The following is a 27,304-nucleotide window of genomic DNA, read 5'->3' as shown; positions in this document are numbered from 1 at the left end:
ATTACTTTTAGTCCCAACCATTATATCTAACATACAATCTTCTATAAGTCATACTTCGTTGTCGGTTTCGATTAAATTCGATTGCCTTTCGAGTTTTGATTCGATTTTCGATTTGATTGCTTGAATACCACACCAAACATAAAGTAAACACGCACAATTAACACATAAGGCACACATACACGTATAACAATACCATAATTCGCATAATTCGAGTCTCGAGTTTGATTGATTGTTAGATCGGTTTGATTGCTGATTAGGTCAACTTTATCGCATTGTTACTTCCTATCATTCACAGTCGTAGATCGGTTCGCGTTAAAACACATTCGATTACTTCGATTCTTGCTGATTACAACACTTACTCCACATAATACAACTAAAACACAAAATCGACTATCTACAGTCAGAGAAAGTCAAAGTTGACTTGGACTTTGACTTTGACTTTGACATTCGAAAACACGGGGTGTTACATTTCTGGTGAAGGAGAATGTTTCGGTAGTGAAGATGAATGTATGGGAAATCTTTGTGACGTTGGAGATGGTTCGATTGTGGTTGGTGTAGTGAAAATGATCATGGCAGATGTTTGAGAAACTTCTGCTGAAACAACTAGTGTCTTAGCAGCTGTTTGGTAAACATCTGCTGATACTTTTGTGTTCCCAACATATATTGACAAAATAGGTGATGATGGTGTGGAAGGTATTTTCTCCTTCTTTTGTGGTGGTTTTTTTTTGGAGAAGGTTGGGATTTAGGTTGAGCAGGGGATACAATTTCTGTAGGATTAGCTTTTGAATTTGGTGACAACTTACTCAGTGAATCCTTCTCCCCCTTTTTGGCATCATTATCATCATCATCATCTTTCTCAAAGACTGATGTACAGGTGGAGCCAGTAAGTTTCAATAGATGTTCCTTAATGTTCATAATGTCTGCTTGTGTGTCTTTATACCTGGCATCAACCAAATTTCTGATAAATTCCAAACTGAAATTGCGGTTACTTTCAGCCAAATTCCTCTGAGCTTGAAGGATGGGTTGCATAGAATTCAAAAGCTCATTGGCAATTTCCTGTCTGGTAGGTTGACTTTTAAAAAGCTCTATCATCTGCTTAATCAATTCTTTCATTTCAGCAACATCTGTTTCAATGGTAGACACTCTAACCTTCAAATCCTTATAAGTTAATTCATCACATACTTTAATAGGATTATCTGAATTCCCACCTGTAGTGGTTGTATTTGTTTTGATAATAGGAGAAGTCTCCATATCATCAGAAACAGATGCCCCTTTTTCTTCGTTCTGCAGACTTCTCACTGAAGTAGAGATTACAGTTGTAACCTCATCAGTGGTTGCCTTCAAGGGAGTCTTAATGATGTAACCACTGTCCAACTGATCACCAATGGGTTCAACAGTTGTAGTGGCTGCTCCACTTGAACTACCACCAAGAGTTTCGTAATACTCAACGGGGATAACTTCTTCAACTGTTTGTAGGATAGGAGATTGAATTGGTTCAGACACAGTCATTTGTTGCGATCTACTCTCAGTAATGTGTGCATTAGAGGAACTGTTTTCTTTCTGAAATTCAATTGCTTCAAACAGAGGTAATATTGTTGATGGAACTTGAGTCGAGGGTTGTGGTGTAGAAAGCGTGATTGCCTTGGGAGAGGGACTTTTAAACATACTTTCATATGAAAGGTCTACTTCATGTTGTGGTGTCCTTGTACTTACAACATGATCCTTTTGTGAGGATACATGAGGAGTTTGGATGGGTTGAGATCTTTCCAACAACTGTGAGGAAGTAGCAACAGTGGTTTCAAGTGACATTTGTGTTGTCACTGCATTAACCTCTGGGATCTCATCTTCAGAGGAACCTTTTTATTTTGTTTGGTTTTGGTGGGCTTTTTGGATGTGACAACTTTCTTTTTGTGTTTTCCTGGTGTGTGTTTCACAACACCGGTTGTGGTGTCATGATCACCAGGAGCAGTTCTCTCAACAACAGAAGTTTGAGCAATTGATGCAGACGCATCTAAAACATGCTCATCCCCCTTTGTTTCAGTTGTTGAAACTTTTGACTCTTTATCCATAAGTTTAGTAAAAGTTTTACTTGTAAGACTATTTATTTGAAAAGCTACACCTTGTTCAAAATCTGTTTGTGATACTTGTTTTCGTAGGTAGTAGCTTAGAAGTCTTGGATACAACAGAAAAGCATTACTACGAACACCTTTTTTCAATTTTTTCACATTTTTCACATTATTCAACAAATCAGAAAATAATGCTTGTGATAAATTGTAATAAGATTTTGTTAAAATAGCATAACTCAAATACTAAATATTCAAAGGTATCTCATTAAATGCGGTGGTCTTGACTAAGAGACAAGTTAAAAGAGTACGAAACAAAAATTTCATTGGCGGAGGGAAGTTTGGTTTGTAGATAGTAACTTCCTTTAATTGTGCATCATACCCTCTTTCAATGAACTCTGTATGAAGTTCAAGTTTTTCAAAGTTTTTCTTACCTCCCAAGTCATCCAATGCAAATGTAGTGGAAATTGTAAAGGGAGAAATTCGTACCACACTTTCCCCGACCTTAGATGTGATGGCAACTGGATTATTATCTTCAGACTCTATTTCAGCATTAAACCAAAATTGTCGGAGTGTTTCTGTATGAACCGGAGCATCAGCAGTAAGAATTGATTTGTATTTTGATGACGTTAAAAGGTCAATTATTGAGTGATAGCTGGTATTTTTGCTGGTTTTCTTGAAGATGGGGAGGTAGTTGTGAGGGTTTTTGATGTTCAGAGACATGATCGGAGAAGAAGGTGATTTGGGGATGAAACAGGGTTTAAGTGGGAGGGTTTTTAATATGTTGGAAACTATTTTTGAGAATTTTGAATTCGAGACGGCAGTGGTAGAACCTCGATTTAGGGATGAAACAGCTTTTATATAGAGAGAAGAAGTGAATGCTGACATGGCAGTAGTTACAAATATTTGATGGCTAAGATCTGTCCACGTCAGAACCTCTCTTGCGACAACCGATGACAGTTGTTTGGAAACATCTGTTGGTCGTTGGGAACAGTGTGAGTCAAACAGTCGTTAGATAAACAGAAGTTATGAAAACAGATGATAACTTTCAGCAGTTGTTTTATCTTTAGCTAACATCTATCCACGTCAGAACCTCTGTTGTCATAATGGATGACAGTCAGTAGTATAGTAAATCAACAGTCATATGGATAAACATAAATTATGACAACAGACGGTACCCTTTAGCAGTGGATGTATTTTTAGGCAAGCAGAAGTTTCAAAAACAGTTGTTTTCAATCGGTGTAACTCAACAGTCGTAAGTCTAACATCTGTTATTAGCCCAACCACTGTTAGTATCAAATCCTCTGTTAAGCTTTTTAAGATTGAATATCATTTGTTGTTCGTTAACATATGTTGACCCATAGCAAACCTTTGCATCTTTACACATTTATGCATCAGCAGATCCTCTCTTTTGTCAGACTTTATGTGACAACCCGAGACCTCAAGGTCTTTTCCATACGAATCATTTGTTTCACAATCTTGCTCTACTTTTATAACTCTCTTTACATTGTATCTTGTGATTGAAAGTTGAATGATTAAGTACTGTTTGTATTTGAGTGATACGTGAAAACTTAGCACTGTGTTTGACCTTATTGAAAAGCACTCGACGAAAGAACTAGGTCCTTCGTCGCAGTCACCTCTCGGCGAAAAACTGTCATTCATCACAAACAACTTTCGTCGCCGGCCCAAATCATTCGAAGCCCAGTAGGGCCCAGTTTACCTATTTAATCTTATACACACACGTAACTCACGAAATCCTTGTTATTGCAAACCCTAACTCTCTCAAACGGTTGATGGCATACTTCATCCACCATTCCAGAGTTTTCTAATCGTAACTGGTTAATTTATCTCAAGGTTAGTTCACTGTTTTTTGTTCATGGGATCATTGTTTAATATGTAATTTTGTGTAGTGATGATCCTTGTGTGGTTAAACATACATTATTAGGGTTGGTTCGTATAAATGATGTCGTTGACTGTTAACACGCATACAATTAGGATGATCATGTTAATAAAAATCAGTTAGACAGGATGTATATGTGATAGGGATTCTTGATATGTTCGAAACTGTTTGGTGGTGAATAAGTTGATGATCTGATAGATTAACTTTCGATGGTTTATGGTCTGTGAATGTTATGTGTTTATGCTCGATGAAACTGTTATGTGTGGAACAAATTTGGATGCTCGATGATTGCTTGAAACTAGGATATTTACTAGTGCAATGATCGCTGTGGTTGAAACTGTTAGATTGTTAACTGTTTTTAGAGATCTAAGAATTGAAACTGTTTCATCACCTGATGAGGGGCGACGAAACATGTGGTTTTTCGCCACACATTAACTCGACGAAACATGTGGTCTTTCGCCACACATGGACTCAACGAAACATGTGGTCTTTCGCCACACATGGGATATTTTGGCGGGTTTGTAGATAGGGGGAAACAGTAGATTGATATGATACTTTTGATGATGAATAATCGTGTTGCAAGGTGTTAATGTTGCATGATAATAATAACTACTGATGAGAATCCTGATTTAACTTGTGTAGATAAAACACCCATCTGTTGTAGGTTGTTATGTGATAATCACATGAGATGTGAACGTGTATGAACTGAGTATATGTTATGTGATGTACGTTAGTACTTGTGATGAATGCGATCTCTGAAATACGTGACTTACTGTGTACAAAGATGTGACTTGATTGGTTATGTATCTAATGTTGATTGGTAACCACGGTAGGGTATAGTTGACCAACTTGGAACGGGTAAAGTAATGTAACATACCGAGCAATCTAAGGTGAGTTCATTTCTCTTGAGCATGCATCCCGGTGGTTGGGACAGCCACTGGATATCCCTGAGAGGGATAGGTTTTTGGGTAAATCAATTGGGTATTCCTAAGAGGAATACGTCATGTGGGTAAAATCTGGGATGTTGGATAATACACTCGTCCTATCACCTTTAAGTCTCATCTTGTTTGTTACCTGAGAGGTAACGGAGTATTAGTTGGTAGCGCTATCTAGGTTTGGCACCCTCACCCCGTACTTGAGAGGACGGGTGTGAACTAATGACTCAGTCATGCCCAATGCTTTGATAGAAGCATTGGGGAAAGGGCAAAATAAATCAGGAGCCATCTTGTATCCGAGGTATTATCAACATTGTAATCAATGAACGGAACTAAACACTTGGTAACTAACGTTTTCGTAAAACTATGAACTCACCAGTGTTGTCTGATACACGTGTGTGCATGCTCGCAGGTTATAGGTATGTCTGGATATGGAACTTGCTGTCTGGGATGCTGGAGTGGTCATGGGTCGAGGAACATGGAAACTTGTAACGAGACTAAATGATTTCATACACTTGGGTTTTAGTTAAACATGTATTATGCTTCCGCTGAACACGATGATTTGTATTTACTGTTTTGTAACACTTTATGTTAATGAATGAAAGATTTATTTAAAAATCTCGAATGAGTTCAATGTGATTGGTGGCTAGATCCTGGTACATCACACCCTCGCGGGGGTTTCCGCTTCGGGTATTTTTGGGGGTGTGACACTTTAGCTACAACACACCTTTTATAACAGCAAAATATACCGTAAATTCTTCCAAAAAACTGTTATTGATAAACAAAATTATATAATAATACTTATAGCAGAAGTTATATAATAATACTTATTCATCATTAGCCTAACCACTATTAGTATCAAATCCTCTGTTAAGCATTTTAAGATTTAATATCATCTGTTGTTCGTTAACATCTGTTGACCCAGAGCAGACCTTTGCATCTTCACACATTTATTTATCAGCAGATGCTCTCTTTTGTCAGACTTTAGCTACAACACACCTTTTACAACAACAAAATGTACCGTAAATTCTTCCAAAAAATTGTTATTGATAAACAAAATTATATAATAATACTTATAGCAGGCGTTATATAATAATACTTATTATCATTAGCCCAACCACTGTTGGTATCAAATCCTCTGTTAAGCATTTTAAGATTGAATATCATTTGTTGTTCGTTAATATCTGTTGACCCATAGCAGACCTTTGAATCTTCACACATTTATTCATCAGCAGATGCTCTCTTTTGTCAGACTTTAGCTACAACACACCTTTTATAACAGCAAAATATACCGTAAATTCTTCCAAAAAACTGTTATTGATAAACAAAATTATATAATAATACTTATAGCAGACGTTATATAATAATACTTATTCATCATTAGCCCAACCACTGTTAGTATCAAATCCTCTGTTAAGCATTTTAAGATTGAATATCATCTGTTGTTCGATAACATCTGTTGACCCATAGCAGACCTTTACATCTTCACATATATATTCATTAGTAGATGCTCTCTTTTGTCAGACTTTAGCTACAACACACCTTTTATAACAGCAAAATATACCGTAAATTCTTCCAAAAAACTGTTATTGATAAACAAAATTATATAATAATACTTATTCATCATTAGCCCAACCACTGTTAGTATCAAATCCTCTGTTAAGCATTTTAAGATTGAATATCATCTGTTGTTCGTTAACATCTGTTGACCCATAGCAGACCTTTGCATCTTCACACATTTATTCATCAGCAAATGCTCTCTTTGTTAGACTTTAGCTACAACACACCTTTTATAACAGCAAAATATATCGTAAATTCTTCCAAAAAACTGTTATTGATAAACAAAATTATATAATAATACTTATAGAAGATGTTATATAATAATTCTTATTCATCATTAGCCCAACCACTGTTAGTATCAAATCCTCTGTTAAGCATTTTAAGATTGAATATCATTTGTTGTTCGTTAACATCTGTTGACCCATAGCAGCATCTTCACACATTTATTCATTAGCAGATGCTCTCTTTTGTGAAACTTTAGCTACAACACACCTTTTATAACACCAAAATATATGGTAAATTCTTCCAAAAAACTGTTATTGATAAACAAAATTATACAATAATACTCAGGAATGACCGAAATAATTAAAATGAAGATGCGACAACAAAGATTAATACTATTAAAATTTATTCATTTAGTCAACAGTGGTAAATCAACAGTCGTTAGAATACACAGTTGTTTCATCATCAGCAGATGTTCTCTTTTACCAAACTTTAACTACAACAGACCTTTTACAACTCCAAATATTGACTCTCTGTAATTTGCAGGAGCACAGATTCTTCAAAAAACTTATATTAATGATCAAATTCTAAATATTTGTTTTATCATTGCACTCATCTGTTCACCATCAAACCAACCCTTGTTACTATTAAACCTCTGTTGACTTACCAAACAGATATTCAGACACAATGCAACATCAACATAATCTGTTCACCATCAAACCAACCCTTGACACTATTAAACCTCTGTTGACTTACCAAACAGATGTTCAGACACAATTCAACATCAACATAATCTAAATCTTACTCAAACACTAAATAACTAAAACACAACATGGATTCATAAATTAAAATTTATTCATTTATTCATGACATTAAATTTAAAACTCCAATAATTACATCACATACTGAACAACATTAAAGTTCAAATCTAACAATAACAGCAAGAATTAAGAAACTTTAGCTTCAACTCCATCGATTGCTGAACCTCTCGATGTATGTCCTTCAGCATCGCCATGAACTTCACATCTCTATCACTGCACTCTATATTACTGACAACACAAAGTTCACGAACGGAAGTTGAAGGCATCCGCATAAGATCTCTGGAAACCTGCTCTCTAGTGAACAGGCCAACTTGCAATCCATCAAAACATCTCTTCAGCTCTTAAAGAGTAGCCCTATCATCATACACCTGTTCCTCGATTTGCCTGACAAAACGCTGCTTTAAATCATCTGATTTTTGCATTTGTGAATGACGCCATTTGAATAAACTATATTACTCGACTTTCCTGAAAGTATGATATCTTCGTAGGAAAACGTGATGAAAAACAAGTGAAGTGACTATGAGTTTACATACTGAAATTTGTAATTGTGAAAACGTGTAGATTTAATATAAACATATTAATGTATATTTCAAAACAGCAGTCTTTTAATGCAAAAACCTTTTCAAACCCCAACTTTTATGGGAAAACTGTAAAATTAAATACCAAGAAACCCAAGGGACAAAATTTCGAAGTTCAAAGAACAAAAGCAGATTATCACAATTACAATCAACCTCTTCATTTACCATGTAGACGCGTTTTTAAACTCTATAAAAGACCGATGATTACTTTTGATTCAAAACATCAACAAATTGTTCTACAAATCACTTTCTGTCAAAAATTGTTCCAAATTAGAAAACTAACAAAAAATCTACATGGCAAACTTCAGCTTCTACCACTGGTCAGACACCAGCGTTGTTAAAACACAATTCTCGATGTGGTCACTCAAAGAACAAAGAACAGACGAAGAACTAAACAGTAAAGTCGACATAATCAATGACACTAATTACAACAAAACCTGGAACAACATAGCATTGCTCGATGAAGTCCTCCACTCTCCTCCATCAGAGTTCCAGAAGAATGCAGAAGAGTTTCTGACACAACTTCTAAAACAGGATCAGAAAATCTGCAACATGCTAACTGCCCTGAAATTCAAAAGAGAGCATGAAATCACATGGAGAAAGGCCAGAGTCTACGAAATCCTAGCAAGTGTTAACTCTAGCGTGTAATACTTTATAAATATTTCATTAAATTTCTATTTTTCTATGTAGTAGTTCATTTTAATAATATAAACATGCATCTTAACATATTCTAAAATGTCAGTGTAAATAAAAACTCTCAACATCATCAACAATTAATCAAAATAAGAAACAAACCTAAAATGCAGAGGTCTCTTCTCAACTGTTGTAGCACATCTGACTTTTCACGATATTGCACGAATCTATACTTTCTATAAAAGGAGAAAATCTTACTGACGCAAGAAAACCTGATTTTCGATTTAACGAAAATCGAACAATGCAACTCTCCCATCAAAGAAGGTAGCACATGCAACTTTTCACGATGTTGCAACAATGATACTGCAACATCGATATTGAAAGGTTGATGTGTGATGGGAAGCTTCATTGAAACGACGATGTTGGAACAATGATATGGAACGATAACATGTAAACAGAATCAACAAACATTCGAACAAAGAAGTGTAATCGGAGATTAGCCGCTGAATCACGAGAAAGATGCATTTGAGAGAGAGATATATGCTCACAGATATGAGCGAGAGAGATTTGAATGTGGAGGCAGATAATTATATCTTATTTATAGAATTAGAAATTAGAATATATGGTTTAAATTTTGAATGTGGAGCCAGGATTTTAAATCTGGACAGATGTTTATTGGGAGCTGATGTTTGATTACAAAATGTTGAGGGCAAATGTTTAAACAAAATTTTAAATGATTTTTTATATTAAGCTTTATGTGGGCAGACCTTTGCTCGACAGACCTTTGGATCTTGAATGTGGGCCAACTTTGAATTTTAAAGTCTTTTAATATTAAGGTTTATGATGTAATAATGACATAAGAAAAGCCTTGTTGGACAGCCTTTCCTGTTGACACATCAGCTTTTCTTATGTCATTGGGATTTCTCCTTTTATATAAAGTATAGATAGATGCGTGAGTTTAATTAATAGCAATTTTAGCCCATCAGATTTTTATATGATAACTCTTCTTGCACGGTAACAATTTCTTAAAGACTTAAGGCCAACATTTGATTCATCAATAATACAATATATAGTGTATTCGTTGGTGAATACAATAATACACGTATTTACGTTAACCATAAAAATACTATCATGTTTATATATTGTACGTATTCTATTATCATCATAGAATGATTCTTTTTGGATCATTATTTTATCAACCAAGCTTATTCTAAGTTCTAACTTTAACCAAATTAGAATAGAATAGTAGAACTTTAATCAAATTAGAATAGTTTCTTTTATTAGTAGACAATTCTACTATTTCCTAGTGAATAAAGAAATATTTTAACATCACACACACACACTCACACATGTTAGCATCAAAACTAAAATATATAACTCTTTTGTACGGATATAACAAATCTTCTTTCACAAGGGATTTGGATCTTAAATTAGAAAGTTGTGTTCACACATCACTTTTAGGAATTGTATTATTCTTATCGGAATGTAAAAATGCAATTGTTGGACAAAAGAGCTACTTGTGATGGTACCGGTCCTTGAATTGGATATCTATTTATTTTTTTTAATTAAAGTGAAATAGCCCGAGCTAATAATATTCATTGAAACGCATTTAACTTGAAGTAAATTAATAATAATTTTTATAAATATATTACTATGATTATGGTTATCAACTCCTAAAATAACCTAGCTTTTTTTCCAAGACTTTCTCTCATATATATAGTCATTGTATTCTATTGTAAAAGATGCATATTAATAAAAACCAATCTCTTTCCCCTACATCTCTTTTATGTTGTTTTGCTATTAGGCTAGTTTTACAACACGTTATCAGTACGAGACTCTAAACACGGAGTTTTGGCAATTCATCCACGAAGTCGTAAAAAAAAATCAAAGTTCCAAAAACGGATTCCTACAACTAAGTTGATTATGGGCCTAACATGCGTATCATCATGATTCTCATTCATGAAGGTTAGAAAATTTTGATAACTTTTATTATTAGTTATTTAACTTTAGATGTGATAATCTATATACTATATATAAGCATTTCCCATGTCTAAAATTGTAATTTTACTACAAGTATAAGTTATTAAGCATTATGTACAAGGATGTTTAAGCCATTTTAGAGGGGTTTCACCCAAAATTTTAAGACACTATAGGGGTAATTGGGGGATTTTAGTGGATGATTGAATGCTTCAGTTTCAATCGATTCAATTCCTTTAATCCTACTTTAATTCATGTTCAGTTGCATACGCAGAGAAGAGAACGAGAACCAGAGAAGGCAGACAGAGCAGCAGGGGATGGAGAGTGAAAGGTCGATGGGAGAGAACGTGAAAAGAGGGTTTTCTCACCGCTTCCCTGCCGGCGTTTACCCAAATACCAGAGATCTGATTTCTTCATCTCATCGTAAGATTTCTATATTTCCACTATTTACTGCATCAAATCTTTCGATTTTTTATAGTTGTACCCAATTGAACTCTGCGTTTGATTTTGCATCCATTGTTGTTGATTTAATTCAAAATAGCTGTGAAAGGGTTTCAATTCATGCATTAAAGAATGAACACGGTTCTTAAACCGATGATTTCTCTTTCTTTTGATCGAGTTTCTAGGGGAAATCTCTTATATATCTATTACCGATTGGATGAGTTGTGGGTTTGACTTGAATAAAACTTCTATATATGTTATTGTTTATGATTGACTTTAAGTGTTCGATGAATTGCGCTAATGGGATTTCTTATTTATATATTCTTATCTTACAACCTTTTTATCTCTAAGTTAAAAATTTCATTAAATCAGTGTGATTTGAGGTTAATTGTTAGTTATATAATGTCTTGATCCAAGTTCTATTATTTTCTGTATTCTTAATTAAGGCATGTTCCGCTATTAGACAGTATGCTTATTAACATGTTTAACGGGCTTGATGATCTGTCGTTCACTGTCATGAGACTTCCCGTTGTTTACAAACAACGCGACCTCATGTTCCACCCTCCATGGGCTTTCACGTTACCGGCTTTCTTGCTTCGAATTCCCATGTCTATGATCGAAAGTATTTTGTGAACCGTTCTTCTATACTGGGGTGTCGATCTTGCCCCTGATGCTGGCAGGTAACTAATTTCGATATTATTATTTAACTAAATTTTAAAACATTGTATGCTAATATATAATAATAACATATGCTTCATGTTCAGGTTCTTCAAGCATCTCTTGTTGGTTTTCCTAATCCAGAACGTGGCAGCGGGACTGTTTAGGCTGATTGCAGGCGTTTGTAAGACGATGAATATTGCTAACACGGGTGGATCCGTTGTACTTTTACTTATATTTTTGTTTGGCGGTTTCATTCTACCAAAAACGCAAATTCCAAACCGGTGGGAATGGGCGTATTGGCTATCACCGTTGTTGTACATCTTCAAAGCCATCACCATCAATGAGTTCCTTGACTCTATTTGATTTCTTTTATTATATGTTATTTGATTTCTTTATCTTCTCTCCATTTTGCAGGTGATAATTCCTTTTGGTGATATAGATGAGGTTTGTAGTCTTCGTAGGGTTTGATTTTATTATTTAATAATATTAAAACTTGCAACAATAATGTCTTTTCTTTTCAGATACGAGGGAGCCAACATGCGGTCATTAATCCTGCTGTAACAATATTTCTTCGACTGGGTGCTGGTGGACATGGTGCTCCTCCGATCCTTTACACAGTCAAGATGGTCAGTTTCAATAGCTATATATACACATATATACATGTATATATAATGTATAAAATTCGTTATTGGCCCATTGTTTACCGAATTGTTTTACTTACAGGTAGAGTTAGATACATGTTTGCTTTATTTTGGAACAGAAATCATGCAATAAGAACTTTACAACATGCTGCTAAGAACTACCATTCAATGATTGAAGCTGAGAAGAAGGTATATCTTTTTAATCCTCTGATTAGTTGTATTATTTTGGCTCATTCTGTAGAAGCGGCAGCTTCGACCCATATGCTTAGAAACTAGCCAATTTGGGTCCAGTTATATCTGTATCGCGTCAGATGGGCCAAATCAAGAGTTTAGCTTAAAAGGAAACAACATGATAGTGATCGCGTCAGACGCGAAGCACTTTACCGACTCAACTGTGATAATGATCGCGCATCGTATCACCTCTGTGCTTGATAGTGACATGGTTTTGGTTCTAGAACAAGGTTTGTTAAGAAACACTGGTGTCCTTTACGTCGTCTATTGAGTTAAATTAAGTCTTGATCTAAGCTAATTTTTTTCTTGTTTGAAGAATATGATTCTCTAACAAAGTTGCTGGAAGATAAATCATCTTCATTTGCAAAGCTTGTTGCCTGAGTTAGTATGCGATCCAGTTCCAGTTACGAAAACTTAGCAGCAACATAATGTGTTTGTATCAAAGACCATCTAATCTTGATTGCTCAAATGGAAATGTTGATACCGAAAGCTGGCGTTTACAGATGCTATAATAACCTTGTTATATTTCCATCAGTTTCTGAATTTTTGATGATTGTAAGCATAACTAGATGGGTTGAAAGTATGAAATGGCCACCTCTAAAAAGAAACAGTTCTTATCAGTTATCACATCTACAATTTTAAAAAGATTAATAAATTTGACACTCAAAGATGGTCAACTCCATGGTTTGCTATACATTAGCTGTGCTGACTTGATGTGATGTTAACATCTCCATGGTTTGCTGTACATTGGCTGTGCTGACACTCAAAGATGGTCAACTTCATTTAAAGACTTTTAAGGCTTTTATTAATTAAATTTCTTTTTGGAGAATGAGCAGACGGGTAACCGACTAACTAACGGGTAGAATGGATACCAGTTGGTTTGGCCTATGTTTTGTCTATCTTGATGTAAATTGTAAAATGTTTGTATAATCTGTTTGCAGATTGGCGGATCCACAAGGAAGCCCCTTTGAGGTTGAAGTTGCTAGATTTCCTTTGGTTTTGTCAGAGTACATCTTCTGATGCAACTATTCTGTTATCCATGGTCACTATCTTGGCTTAAAGCCGTTTGTTTGATTTCTGTCTCGACCCGTTAGTTATACTTGTTAGGTAACTGGCTTGGTCTTGGTCTTTTCGGGTTGGGCCCGTTCACAACCAAATATGTATACTTTTAGGCTTAAATGTTTCACATTTTGGGGTTACCCGGACTGAATTCACCACAAACTTAATAGTTTAAGACCCATGGCGAAGCTTGCCCCGAATTGAGAAGAAAACAGCTTATTTGCGAGAACTGGAAGATCAAGTGAGAACCAGCTTATATGATTTATATTGGCAATCGAGTATTAATCTTCTTTTTTAAGTTTTTGCTGAAGTGTTTGTTTTTCCTATTATAAAGCATGTAGGTCTTCAAAATCTAATTAAACGGAACGAGCACCTCAGGAGACACACCAAGTGGTGGAGTGGCTTTACCTTTTATACTCGTTCAGGTACGGTTCTTCAAAAAGGTTGTTAGCGTCTTTCTTGCAAAACAACGAAAAACGTATTGACCAGATATAAAATTACCGTTATGAATTTTTACCCATATGTAAGCTAGCTTTTTGCTGTCTGGTAATTTGAGACCCGCCCTCATGAGACTGTCGAGGTGGAAATTGCAGAACATATGCAGCTCATTCATTTTGACTTCAACAGGTTAGCTCATGGCGCGCGCTTGGTTTATTACTTTATTAAAAATTATAATTTACCACAGTAAGTATTAAGTTTTATTCTTGATATAATTGCAATACACCGTTTGAGTTACATGATGCAATTATGTCCTCAAGGCCATGAAGTTAAGCGGGAGGATCAAACAATGTTTGTACAGACGGAGGTGTCGGGTCCAGCATGTCTACCATGGTTCAGCCTCCCGCCCCTTTGCCGCCACCAAGGTCCGCCAGACCTCCGCCGTCACCATCGCCGCCACTTCCCGGTATATTAAAGGGGCGTGTTAAGTATGAGCATTAGTCAGATACAACCTCTGCTATATCTGTATATTGTGTGTTCATATTCTGCTTTGCTAATGGCGGATTTGTGCTTCATATATGGATCATTATGTTTTTTTTATTTAAATTTACGGTAGTTTATTTTAAATTCTTTGTTTTTCGACTGTATATTGGAAGCATGTCATTTATGTTTAATAAAAATGGAGCTGAGACTATAATTGAAATGCAGATGCAGCCCACAATCCATATCCCTCATAAACGAATTAGCCATCTGTTCCATCTCAGTTACATGTATTTGTCCTTTGAACCTATGCAGTTAATGCGGTAAAATATTGGGTATCGGTCAAGGACCGGTATTTGAAATATAGGTTATCTCGGTGAGATATCAATGGGATATTTCACTCTTCATTGTTTGATGCGTATCATGTTTTCACCGCGTATTGTCGACTCCGCCGCAACGCGCGGGTTCCCCACTAGTTAATAAATGGTAGAATATATTTTTATCACAATTATTTAAAAAAAGAATTTTTTTTCATTAGCATATTTTTATCTCTACCAATAACTTTACTTTCTGAAAAAATTAATCGGCATGGCTGTTAATGATTTCTTTTTATTATATTGTGAATGGTGATATCCCATATGTTTACATATTAACTTTGTTAAAGAATATAAGAATAGTACAAGATTTGAATGGATGAATATATTTGCAAATGAAAACAATCTATGGACTAGATTGGTGCGGTGCCATTTTCGTAAATAACATCAATTTTATTACGTGGACGCGCTTCAATAAGGGTAAAAGCGTCTTTTGACTACTCCAAACAAAACGTCATCTCATGAAAATAAAACGCCAAAACAAAAATCATACAGCATTCTGCTAAAAACGCCATTAGATATAAAACGCCAAACTTAATTATAGTAAAATCCCGCCTAAAAAATCCGCCAAAAAATCCTATATATACAACAACTCAGACCTTCAATTAAAAAACACAAACAAAAACCCCAAACGCCATATTTAATATATACCATTCGACTGATAAACACCAGAAAACCCAAACATCAAATATATTGTTGTCAATAAAGTGTAGTTGTATGGTGTGGACAACATTGTCAGTTATCTTTCTTAACTGAGAATTAACAATGTTATCCAATACCATATAGCAACAATTTATTGATTTTAGCATGATCAAATTTATAGTTTTAAGCTGGTTTATTTTGGGGCGTTCTTTTTCTCGGTAAAACGCCAAAAAAGATAACATTTTGGCTGAAAGGGTGTAAACTCAATAACATTTTGCTGCATGAGATGGACAAAAATTATAGAAAAAGAGGCTGATTTCATACGGAAGTCGAAACAGCCAGTGAAGATGCTTCAAAAGAAGAAAGAGACTGGTGATAGTGAAGATTTGAAGATCAATATTTATTTTGTTTAATTTTCTTTTTAAGTTGATTGTTATTTAATAAACAACCTCATATCTAATAAAATCGCCAAAAAGGCAAATGTCTTACACCTTTGGCGTTTATCAAACCATCATAAAATTACTTTGGACAAGTATTATAAAAATACTTTTTTTATGTATTCTTTTTTTATTTTCCTTTTCAGTTGATTGTTGTATAATAAAAACGCCATATATAATAAAAACGCCAAAACAGCCAAAACTATAATAAAATTAGTTCGAAAAAGTATTATAAAAAACCAAAAAAAAAAAATAAAATAAAAAACAAACTTTACAATGTAACTAGAAACCGTAACTTCAAATCAGAAAAACTGAAGATATGGAAAATTTATTATATTAGAATCTAAAACGCCAAACTTGAAAGATGGGACGTGTTACAGACTTCAGAGATAAAGCTGGTAAGAAACAATAATTACAAACAGTAATTGAAAAGACGAATACTTTATTATAATAACGCACCGACTAACTTAGGCGCCAAAAAGAGATCCTATAAAATGATACATCTCAGCAACTTCCATTTGATCAAACAAAAAAAAAACAAAAAACAAACGCTAATGCTACTAAATACCACTCACTGAAAAACGCCAAAAAAAATCAAAGATGGCTAATATGCTTTCTTGGATATTCAGTATTGTTATTCGTCAAGTTTCACTGAATGAATTGTTAGCGGAGGCGAGTAACTCAGTAAGATTTTGCTGCATGAGATGGACAAAAATTCAAGAAAAAGATACTAATGCCAGTCATATGGCATTTTGTATTTTTTGTTCTTGAAGAAGGCTTGGATGAGGAGAAGAGATCAATGACACTGAAGAGTGGGATGAATATAAAGATGAAGATCAAGATGAAGAAAAAGCGAAAAACCCACCCACACGTCATAGATCTATGTCGCCAAACATCCACAAAAAAACAACTTCAACAGACGAGCAGACAAAAAAATCAAACCGATGGGTTTGTTAAGTTTTACATAAAACGCCCTATTTTGGTGTCAGTTCTTGTACTATTAAAGAACAAAGAGACTGATGACAGTGAATATTGTGAAGAGAGATTCGATTAGGATTTTTAATTTATTTTCTTCGCTTGTATGTTTTTCTACTGTGGCTGAAATATAATCCAACAATTGTAAAACGCCAAGATAACCCAAACGCCAAAATGTTTATAAAAAATAATAGAACAATGGGCCAACTTGTTTAAAACGCCATTCAAATAGATTCCCTGACCCCTGGGTTACAATGGCATACGATTTGAATAGACGTCATAAACGCCAAAATGCTAATAAGATGAATCCATTAAACGCCATTAAATATTGAATTTGTTTAACGCCAAAAATCTTAAAAACCAACAATATTGGGAAAAGCGGAACTGGAAAAGCAGAAGATGAAAGGACAAAAAAAGCCCCTCCGCTCTTTTCTAAGCGGCGGGACACGTGTTGGGCCAGGAGGCGTTCTCACCGTTCTCATACTTTTGAGCGTTTTCTCCTGATCCCGTTTCTACACACACACACACACACACACACACACATATATATATATATATATATATATATATATATATATATATATATATATATATATGGCCAGGATCATTTCAGAACCATAAATATTTACAGAACTCGCAGAACTCCTAATAAACAATCTTTTTATTTATATATTTATGGTTCTGAAATGATTCTGGCCCTATATAGGGTCGCAGAACTCCTAATAAACAATCTTTTTATTTATATATTTTTATGTTTAGGATAATTTTATCATATATTATGTGTATTTTTACGATTACATACATGTTAAGAGTAATTTTATCATTTTTTATATGTAATTTTATAATTACACATACGTAAACTAGTTCTTTTACATATATGTAATTAGTTATGACACATATATATAATTTTGGCAATTAAACATATGTAAATTACTTTTAACATGTATGTAATCAAAGAAATACATATAATAGATGATAAAAAGATCCTAAATACAAAAACTTATATAAAATGATTCTTTATTAGGAGTTCTGAAAGTTCTGTAGTTTTTTAAAGTTCTGAAATGAACTCAACCCTATATATATAGATAGGGTAAGGTTATTGTAAAAAAGGTTAAAATTGTGAGAAATGTGAGAAATATTGTGGAGATGACATGTGTCCTAAATCTAAATTAATTCAAAAGGGTAAACAAGCAATTTTATTATTAATTCAATTAATTAAAAACTTCCCATAACCGCCACCTTAATAATAGGAACTGGATTTTTTTTAAAGATCTCTATAAACACCATTCAGCAAGTATATAACACCATTCAGCAAGTATATAACATCATTTAGCAAGTATATAACACCATTCAGTAAGTATATAACATCATTCAGTAAATATATAACACCATTCAGCAAGTATATAACACCATTCATGGACTAAACATCTGATCGAAACATATTTTTTTCTCTATCTAAGTATAGCAATATGGTACTCATATTAAAGATAAAAAAAAACGCTCGTTATTATGATGTAATTTTTTTTGAAAAAAAAGTTATGTATAAAAAGTTATTGACGTTTAAAAAAGACGGGGGGAAGTTACATGTGCATTAATGTTAGTTTCTTAATTTAAAAATGTTAAATTTACATATATACTCTTAATCTAGAAAATTAATATGTTTAATAGTAACATTATTTACAATTTTGCCATTATGATGTCAACCATTAGATCAAAGATCTAATGGTGTAGATTTTTTCTTACCTTTCTCATAAAAAACACTTTTTTTACAGGAACCTCTACATATATATAACGTTCGTTACCACACTCACCCCCCCCCCCTCACGTGTGGCGCCCCATTTAACGCCGGTTAAAGGTGACTTGGCATGTGGCGCCAAACCACTATACCTGATCCTACCGAACCCATTTTCATAGTTACGAAAAAAGATGAAAATATTATGCCAACATGGAATACTTGGTGAAAACTGGTAGTGCGATTGCGATAAAGTACGTTATTTATCTGTTCACGAATTCACCGATGACCCGAAGTACATGCAAGTTGGTGCCTGGCAGATCAATCCTTAAAATCAGAAGTATTGCCACTGGTTGTCGCTAGACTGCAGCTGGTGAGACCGGTTCCATAGGATGGCTGCAACCCAGGCCTGTATCCTGTCTTTTATGAAAATATAATCTCATTTTTGTTGTTCCATTTGTGATTTGGATGTCTTGGAATATGCATATATTGGATGTCAAAGAATATACCATGTGACAAACAGGGATTGCAGGCCGGGTCACTATGACCCGACCTGTTTTGATAAGTTTTAAACTTACGCATATTGAGTTACATGTGTCAATGCGTTTTAGATCACCTAGAGTCTATTTGGTTACAGGGAGATTTTGTTGTTTGGTGGTGTTGTTCCAGACGGCATAAATGGAAATATTTATAAACTTAATCAGACTATCAAGTCATCAAGATAAAGGGCAATGACTACAAAAACCAGAAAAGCAAGGATGGTTTGTTTGACAATACTTCCGTATAAGAGATCATGTGTCCAAATTTACCTTTCATTGTTCAAGTCTTTAACCTCCTTGAAGACTACATTCCGTTGGTAGCAGGGTATTAGTGGGTCCCGTTGTATGATATGTGATTGAAAACTAATCCCAGTTAAAAAAATCATTTAGCTAAGGGACGAAAATGGCACTTTATGCTAGATTTTTTTGGACTGAAATGACACGTTTCAAGGAAGGGAAAATGGTACAATTTTGAATTTTGGCCTTAAGGGTGGAGGGTATAGTCAAACACCTTTAGGGTGTTTGAGTGAAATCCTAGCCAATAATATTATGCCATGTCAACTCACCATTTCACTCCCCATTTTGCACTCAATCAGAGGGTATAGTCAAACACCCTAAGGTGTTTGAGTTATATATTTTTTAATTTCTAGAAATTAATCATAAATAAACAAAACATATTAAAAAATATAAAAACAAAGGTACTTTTAATTAAAAAAACGCATTACATAAGAAAAAACCTAACTTAAAATATAAAAATAAATTTAAAAAAAAAACTAATTTAAAATATAAAAATAAATTAAAAAAAACTAATTTAACTATTCGTCGTCGGAATCCGCTAAAAGGTGGGGTAAATCTTGTTCTCCAAGATGCTCCACAAGATCATATTTAAGTCTATAATGCGTATCTTCATCAATGAGCTCGTTATAAATAGTGTCTTCGAAAACGGGCTCGACTGGAGGATCCCGAATATGTACCGGTGCAATGGCGTTTCCGTCGTCTTTTAGAATCATATTATGTATAATAATGCACGCATATACGACCATCCTAATTTTTTTAACACTCGTACCACACATCGGGCGATGAAGTATATGCCATTTTGCCTTTAAAACACCAAAAGCCCGCTCCACGTCTTTTCTTGCCGCCTCGTGTTGCCTCTTGAACTTCTTTTCTTTCACAATGTGAGGATACAGAAATGATTTAACAAACACGGACCAAGTAGGGTAGATTCCATCGGTAAGATAGTATCCACGCTTGTACAAGTGGTTGTTCACGTAAAATGGGCATTTTGGTGCAGTTCCATTTCGCTCAGTAAGAAATAACAGAGATTGTTGGAGCACGTTGATGTCGTTTTGTGAACCTGCTGGACCACAAAAAGCATGCCAAATCCATAAATCCTGAGAGGCCACCGCCTCGAGCATAACTGTCGGGTGACTATGATCCCCCCTCATATATTGACCCCGCAACTCCGTTGGACACATTCTCCAAACAAAATGTGTACAATCAAGACTACCCAACATCCCAGGAAGGTGATGTTTCTCCTCATGAGCTTGGTACAAGAGCGCAACGTCGTGGCTAGCAGGCCTACGTAAAAACTCGGAAGCGTATAAATTACAAACCGTTTCGCAAAAATATTCTAGACTTTCTCGGGAAGTCCTTGTGGACATATTTAAATACTCGTCGAACTCGTCTGGAGCGTTGCCGGTTGCTAGTTGCTTAATCGCCGAAGTAACTTTTTGAATCGATGTAAAACTCTTCCTACCACTAGCATCCGCTGCGTCTTGAAACCACGAGTTATTCGCTTGCACGTCACTCAAAATTTTTTAAAAACAACCTTTTGGACATACGAAACCTTTGACGAAAAACATCTTCGTTGAATACGGGCTCGTCGACAAAATAATCTCTCATAAGGTTGTCGTGACATTTCACTCGATCTCGATGCACAGTTTTCCTTTTATTTTAGAAGTGCCTGTGTCTTCCAGTTGAGCGGCTTCGTTAATAAGATTTTGGAAAAAAAAAATTAAACTACTATCGCTCGAGGAAGAATCATCGTCTTCACTAATATCAATCGGAAGGAATAGCGGTGGTATATCATCCATTGAAAAAATGGGAGTGATGATTTTTAAAAAAAAAAAAATAAAGTTGGATGGAGAAGAGTTGTGTATTTTAAATTGATTGGAAATGTGGGTATTTATATTAAAAATTCAAACGGTCGAATATATATTCAAACGGTCAATTTTTTAACGTTCAAAATATTAAAAAAAGGGGTCAAATCAGTCACTTCATTTCGATGAGTGTACACCGAATTTGCCCTTCTCTCTCCTGCTCACCGATTGCCGCTAAAAGGGAGGTGTGGTCACCGAATCGGTGACTTCACTCACCGAACAAGTCAAACATGCCTATACCCCCTACCCTAAATGGACAAACAGCAGGGACGTAAATGACACTTAACTCGTCTAAATATGTTCCGGTTTATAAACAACTCTACTATGAGTATGTATTTATTTAAAAATAAGGTATGCTAATTGCTTACTATCTTGAGGGGGTGTTTGGCCTAGCTTTTATTTTTTTGGCTTTGTTTATATTTTAAAGTAGCTTATGCTTATTTTCTTTTATTTGAAAAGCTATTTTTAAGTGTTTGGATTAGCTTATATTCTACAAGTTGAGTTAATCCATAGTGTATTATAGGAAGGGGTATAATACCATTGTGTGTATCATATTCAAATGAGTTAATCCACCATTTGAGGGCAAATGAGTAAAAAATCATCTTGTTCAAATAAGCTTATTCAAATAAGCTAAAAAACCATCAACCCATAAGCTTCTTGAAATTAGCTTATATAAGCTAATAAGCATAAGCTTAAAAAGCTAAAACAAACACCCACTAATGCTTATTTTGTAAAAATAAGCTAAAAAAGCTATAAGCTTAGATAAAAAAAAAAGCTAGGCCAAACACCCCTGAATGTTAAATTAAAGATCAGATTCAGCATACTAACATTTGATCAATTCTTAATTCAAATTCTAAGATACTATAAAACAGATCAAAAGTACCATCATCATTATTACCAAATACAGCACCAGATCTCGAAAACGAGATCAAACATAATAATACAAAATCATCGCAACCTTCTGGCCTCTCTCTCGGGGAGACAGGTCCCTTGACATTTCGCATGATGAAACGGTTTTGACCATCAAGAAACTTCACTCTGACTTGCGTCACTTGCCCTCTGGATCCAGTTCTCCCCATCACTTTAACAGAGAATTTTTGAGGATTAATGGTTGGAAAGATGAATACCTGGTACTTATTGGGCCTTAAGTTGCATATAAAGAGTCTACTTTAAGTAGAGGTGTAAAATAACTTATTTGGCTAGACAACCCAACCCGTCAGTTCATAGTCTAGACCAGTTTGGACCCGACCCGATATTAAGAACATGCCAACAAATAGGTTTTTTTTTCCTTTGCCCAGACTGGTTTAAACCCGACCCCAACTTTAATGGATTCAAACATGTTCCCTCCTAAAGTGGTTTATAACCCAAACCGGCTTTTTTACAAAATGACTTTTATTTTTTATGATATTGTTGGTTATTACTTTTTAAGTTTTGATTCAATATGGATGTTGTTAATATCTGATAGAAATTTATATTTGCGTGATATTGTACTGATGATACAAAACCTTGTTAATTGGTAGGTCCAATTGCCAATGATCTCTAGATCAAGTGGTGGAAGACTTGCATTTCTCTCGAGAGATGCAGGTTCAACTCCCATTTGGTGCAGAGTGAGGCACTGGTTGGCAATTATAGGAGACCCGGTGAAAGTTGGGTTCGATCCTTGAGCTTGTTTTACCAATAATTTCATCGTCATGTCTACAGGTGGGTGGGTTACCGGGTTTTCCCCGGAATTGGTGGTGGACTAGGATTACTCTTGGAGTACTCCATTTAGCCCAGTGGATGCCCCGAGAGTGCTTAGGATTAATTCTATTGGCCATTCAAAAAAATTTTTTTGATAGGTCCAATTTATGTGTTTTTCTTTAAATGCCACTTAAATTTTATATAAAAATGATAAATTCTAGTGACAAGGGACAACAAACTCCCTTGACCCCTCCTGGTTTTTGCCCATGTGTTTTTGCATACATGAGTAAAAATTCCATCTTTTATGTATCATGTCTCATAATGTTGAAGCTTAGTAGCATGTGTATTAGATGCAAGTAGAGGAGATGTGTTGGATTCTAGGGCTGAAAGAGTATCGTAGTATCTTACTAGGTAGTTCTTGATGCTAATTACATAAGCTTAAATGAAATAGTAAAACCTATATTTAGATAACAACACGATAAGCAGGGGATGTTTCATCCCATTTCATTTGCAGGTGAAGGAGTTGTGCCTTTAAATGTAACTTCTCTTCAAGCAATGTGCATAAGCTCGAGCAAGGAAGTCCCATAATTCATGGGCAGTAGTTCATTGGACATGAGAAAAGGTAGCTTCAGACATGTGCGTCATTAGCATTTGCAGCAGTGGTAAAGTCAGATGTTGTGGCAACAATATGACTTGGACATGCGATAGACCCGTCAATATAGGACTTGTCATAAGAAATGGCTCCAACATTGTTTTCAAGGAGCCATAATTTGTTGGGTAGAGAGTAAAGGCAAAGTTTTGAGAGCTGTGAGACACCCGTTCAGTTGCGTAAAAGCGGTGATTGTTGACTCATTGTTTAAGGAGCTGTTTGGAAGCCTCTTAATGATATCATTAAGAGGCTACCTCTGAATCAGTCAACATTAAGTATGTTAAATCAGTTAGTAAACCTCTTACCCATTAAGCTTCAAAATTATAGTGAATGAAAACTTTACCCCTTTATACATTCACCGTTGTTCACAACCACCACCTCATCAACCCACCACCACCTCCACCATCACCAACCAATCAAGCTAAGCCAAATCAATCCTCTTATTGGTCCATCGGACATTTTATAGTGAATGAAAACTTTACCCCTTTACACATTGGACATTTTAATGATTTAGCACATACTGACGCAGAGGTTGCTAAACCTCTTAGTGTCTCGACAATTGTGGAGTGTTGCAAAGGTTGTAAAACGAGTGTCGTAGACAATGTGTCGCAAGCGTCGCACACAATCAGGCCGCCATAGAGTGTCACTGAGCAAGTTTTGCTCAGGTTGAACTCACGTTCCCTGAGTGTTGCAGACTGAATTGTCGCAAAACTGTAAAGTGTCGAACTCTTTGTGAAGCATCACCCTGTGTAGTGTCGCACACTGTATGGAGTGTCACGCATCACCCTGTGTGGTGTCGCACACTGTGTGGAGTGTCACGCACGACCAAGCTCCGTTTTCTTTGCATTTGATAAGTTGGAAAAAGTTTGACTCGTGAGCTCCATTTTCTTTGCATTTGATTTTTTTTTTCATTTTTGAATCTGCTCGTTATCTAATGTACACTTAATTCCTATTGCTTAACTTCAAAAAGAGCCTTTTAAGGAGATATTGATTCTTCGCAACCAAATGAAATGCGAGTCATCCTAACAAAAAGTGTGATGAGAATGTGTCTCTTAATATGAAGTTGAGGGTTCTAGTCACATAATGAACAAAAAGCGTATACTTAAGACTTCGATTAGGTGTGACTTTGATTGTTGTTCGTGGCACCTAATTGACGATCCACATATATGTTGCTACATAGATTTTCTAAGAGTGGGTCACTTGGATTCACATAGCAGTTACAGTCATCCCAGAAGTTGCTAAAGCCACATCTAATCTTTAACAACTTATAACTAGTCTGTAATGACAACTAGTAATATTCTGTCTGTTAGCAGCAGGTATTCAGTCGATATTAGTTTGATTCATTACGGTAGCCGCACTCGTATATTAACCAAAAGATGAAAGTAAAAAATAAAGTCATATCATGACCAAAATAATATCAACACGTATAATGCGTCGATCAAAAACCATAAAAACGGCTATCAGTAACGAAACTAATAATGTAACAAAAGAGCGAAACTTGCAAGCCATCTGGCGTACAAGCATTATACTTCTGTTTATAATTACTATACGGGGAATTTCAGTTAAAGTAAGGTAAATCCAATAATAACAAAAACACCTTACCCTCTTCCCCGATTAGAAAACTTATCATTGCAACTAAGAATATGATTATTAGATATCAGAATAATATCATTAACTAGGGCCTTAGTTGAATCCATTTATGTCTCTCAACTTATCATTGCAACTAAGAATATGTCTCTCGACTTGTAGTTAATCTAAACATTTACAGATTGATTTTAATTTCTAATTGAAACAGGCAAATAAACCAATAAATTTCCTTAAAAAGTTAAATAAAATGTGACAGAAGAGCGAAACTTGCAAGCCATACATACAGATTGGTGCACAAGCATTATACTTCTGTTTATTATAATGTACGGGGAATTTCAATCAAAGTAAGGTGAATCCGATCAGTGACACAAACACCTTACCCTCTTCCCCGATAATTCAAACTAATAATAAAAATTATTAAATCTCGAGATAATAAGACTGAAACAATAAAATTCAAATAAAACCGGGTTCAGCATACTCTTTTTAACATTTGATCAATAAAATTCAAACAGATGAAATCTTAAAGAACATAATACTAAATAGGTGAAATCATCGCAACCTTCTGGCCTCTCTCTCGGACTCGAGCAAAGTAAGAACATCACCTTCTCTAACAGGACCCTTAACATTTCGCATGATGAAACGGTTTTGATCATCGAGAAACTTCACTCTCACTTGCGTCACTTGACCTCTCGATCCAGTTCTCCCCATCACTTTCACCACCACTGCGTGTTTGATTTGAGACTCCATCTTTCAAAATCAAATAAAAAACATGTTCGATCAGTTTAACTTATTCAGACAGAATCAATAAACAACGTCAGAAATGAGAATCGAATGTTTATGATTGAGAATCAATGGTTTGGAAGATTGTTACCTGCGTATAAGCGGCTGCTGCTTGCAAACTTTCAGAGAGACGATGAATCGAGGTGGAAAACCCTAATGATCTTATAGGTGGGTGGGTATTGGGATGTTAAGTCCACTCTGGGTTGGGCTTCAATTGTTGATCATAGCAAAATATGTGCTCGCTTTGAGCCCAAAAAAATTACGGGCTGATACTTACGATTTATGTATTAAGGACTAGAGGACTTGGCTGAAATACCATATCCAGACCTGGGTAGGGTCGGTTCGGGTTTAAAATACCCGAGTCTGGGTTTTTTCAGGTTCGTTTTTTTTGCGCACCTCTATTAACAACTCAACCTCTAGTGTTCACTGTTTAGCCTAGAGAACCAAGTTTTTATTTATTTATTATTTTTTTACCAAACTGGTTCAGGTTGTAAATCGAATCAGTTTGATCAACTTTTGTCATAACCAGTTTAGGATAAACCGGTTTGGGTGAAAAAAGTTCAAACCCTACTCAATTGGTTTGGGTCATAATTAACGACACCCAAAACCGATATATAAAAAATAATATTTGTTGGTTAGATTTTTTAGATAAAATTAATAATTACAAAATCAATATATAACAAACAATAAAAAAAGATTTTTTAGGTTATTTGGTTTGGTTTGTTTTTTTTTTTCGGTTTTTATAAAATGCAAAACCGTAACCAAATCATAAATTTCGGTTTGTTTTTTCGGTTTTTTACGTTGTTCGGTTTTGCTTCGGTTCGGTTAAATCGTTTTTTTTTCAGTTAGGTTTCTTCGGTTTTCTACCAACCCCTAACATGTACTTTGTGTGTTTGTCTTCTAAGGTGTTATTTGTTTTTAAAATGTAAAATGTTTGCATTCTGCGGATCACATCTGCAAACATCTATAGAAGAAGAGGTGTATCAAACATCTGTAGTTTGCAAAATAAGCTGTTTGTTTTTTAATGTACGTAGACTTCTAAAATAAGCTAGTGGTGGTGTACGGACGGTGGTGGTGGGTGGTGGATGTGGATGGTGGGTGGTGGTGG

General features: G+C 35.1%; 1 protein-coding gene and 1 long non-coding RNA gene across 3 annotated transcripts; one reads left to right on the top strand and one right to left on the bottom strand.

Moving 5' to 3' along the window:
- The first annotated feature begins 11,600 nt into the window (after positions 1 to 11,600).
- Positions 11,601 to 12,387, top strand: LOC110909544. The gene is made up of 3 exons (XR_002575432.2): positions 11,601 to 11,810; positions 11,895 to 12,234; positions 12,312 to 12,387. It is a non-coding gene; the product is annotated as an uncharacterized LOC110909544 (long non-coding RNA).
- Positions 12,388 to 25,846: 13,459 nt separating this feature from the next.
- On the bottom strand, positions 25,847 to 26,447 carry LOC110911208 (40S ribosomal protein S28-2). 2 transcript variants are annotated; one of them, XM_022155811.2, is made up of 2 exons: positions 26,288 to 26,447; positions 25,847 to 26,163 (listed from the first exon to the last, which is right to left on the bottom strand). In XM_022155811.2, exon 2 carries the CDS (start codon positions 26,161 to 26,163, stop codon positions 25,966 to 25,968), a length of 198 nt encoding a protein of 65 aa, XP_022011503.1. In that variant the 5' UTR covers positions 26,288 to 26,447; the 3' UTR covers positions 25,847 to 25,965. The 2 variants fall into 2 exon arrangements, with proteins under 2 accessions (XP_022011503.1, XP_035839920.1); XM_035984027.1 differs by having other exon boundaries at positions 25,847 to 26,166; positions 26,288 to 26,443.
- Between the last annotated feature and the right edge of the window lie 857 nt (positions 26,448 to 27,304).

This window comes from Helianthus annuus, chromosome 15, assembly GCF_002127325.2.
Source record: "Helianthus annuus cultivar XRQ/B chromosome 15, HanXRQr2.0-SUNRISE, whole genome shotgun sequence".
Lineage (NCBI taxonomy): Eukaryota > Viridiplantae > Streptophyta > Magnoliopsida > Asterales > Asteraceae > Helianthus > Helianthus annuus.
This window is presented reverse-complemented; position numbering and strand designations above follow the sequence as displayed.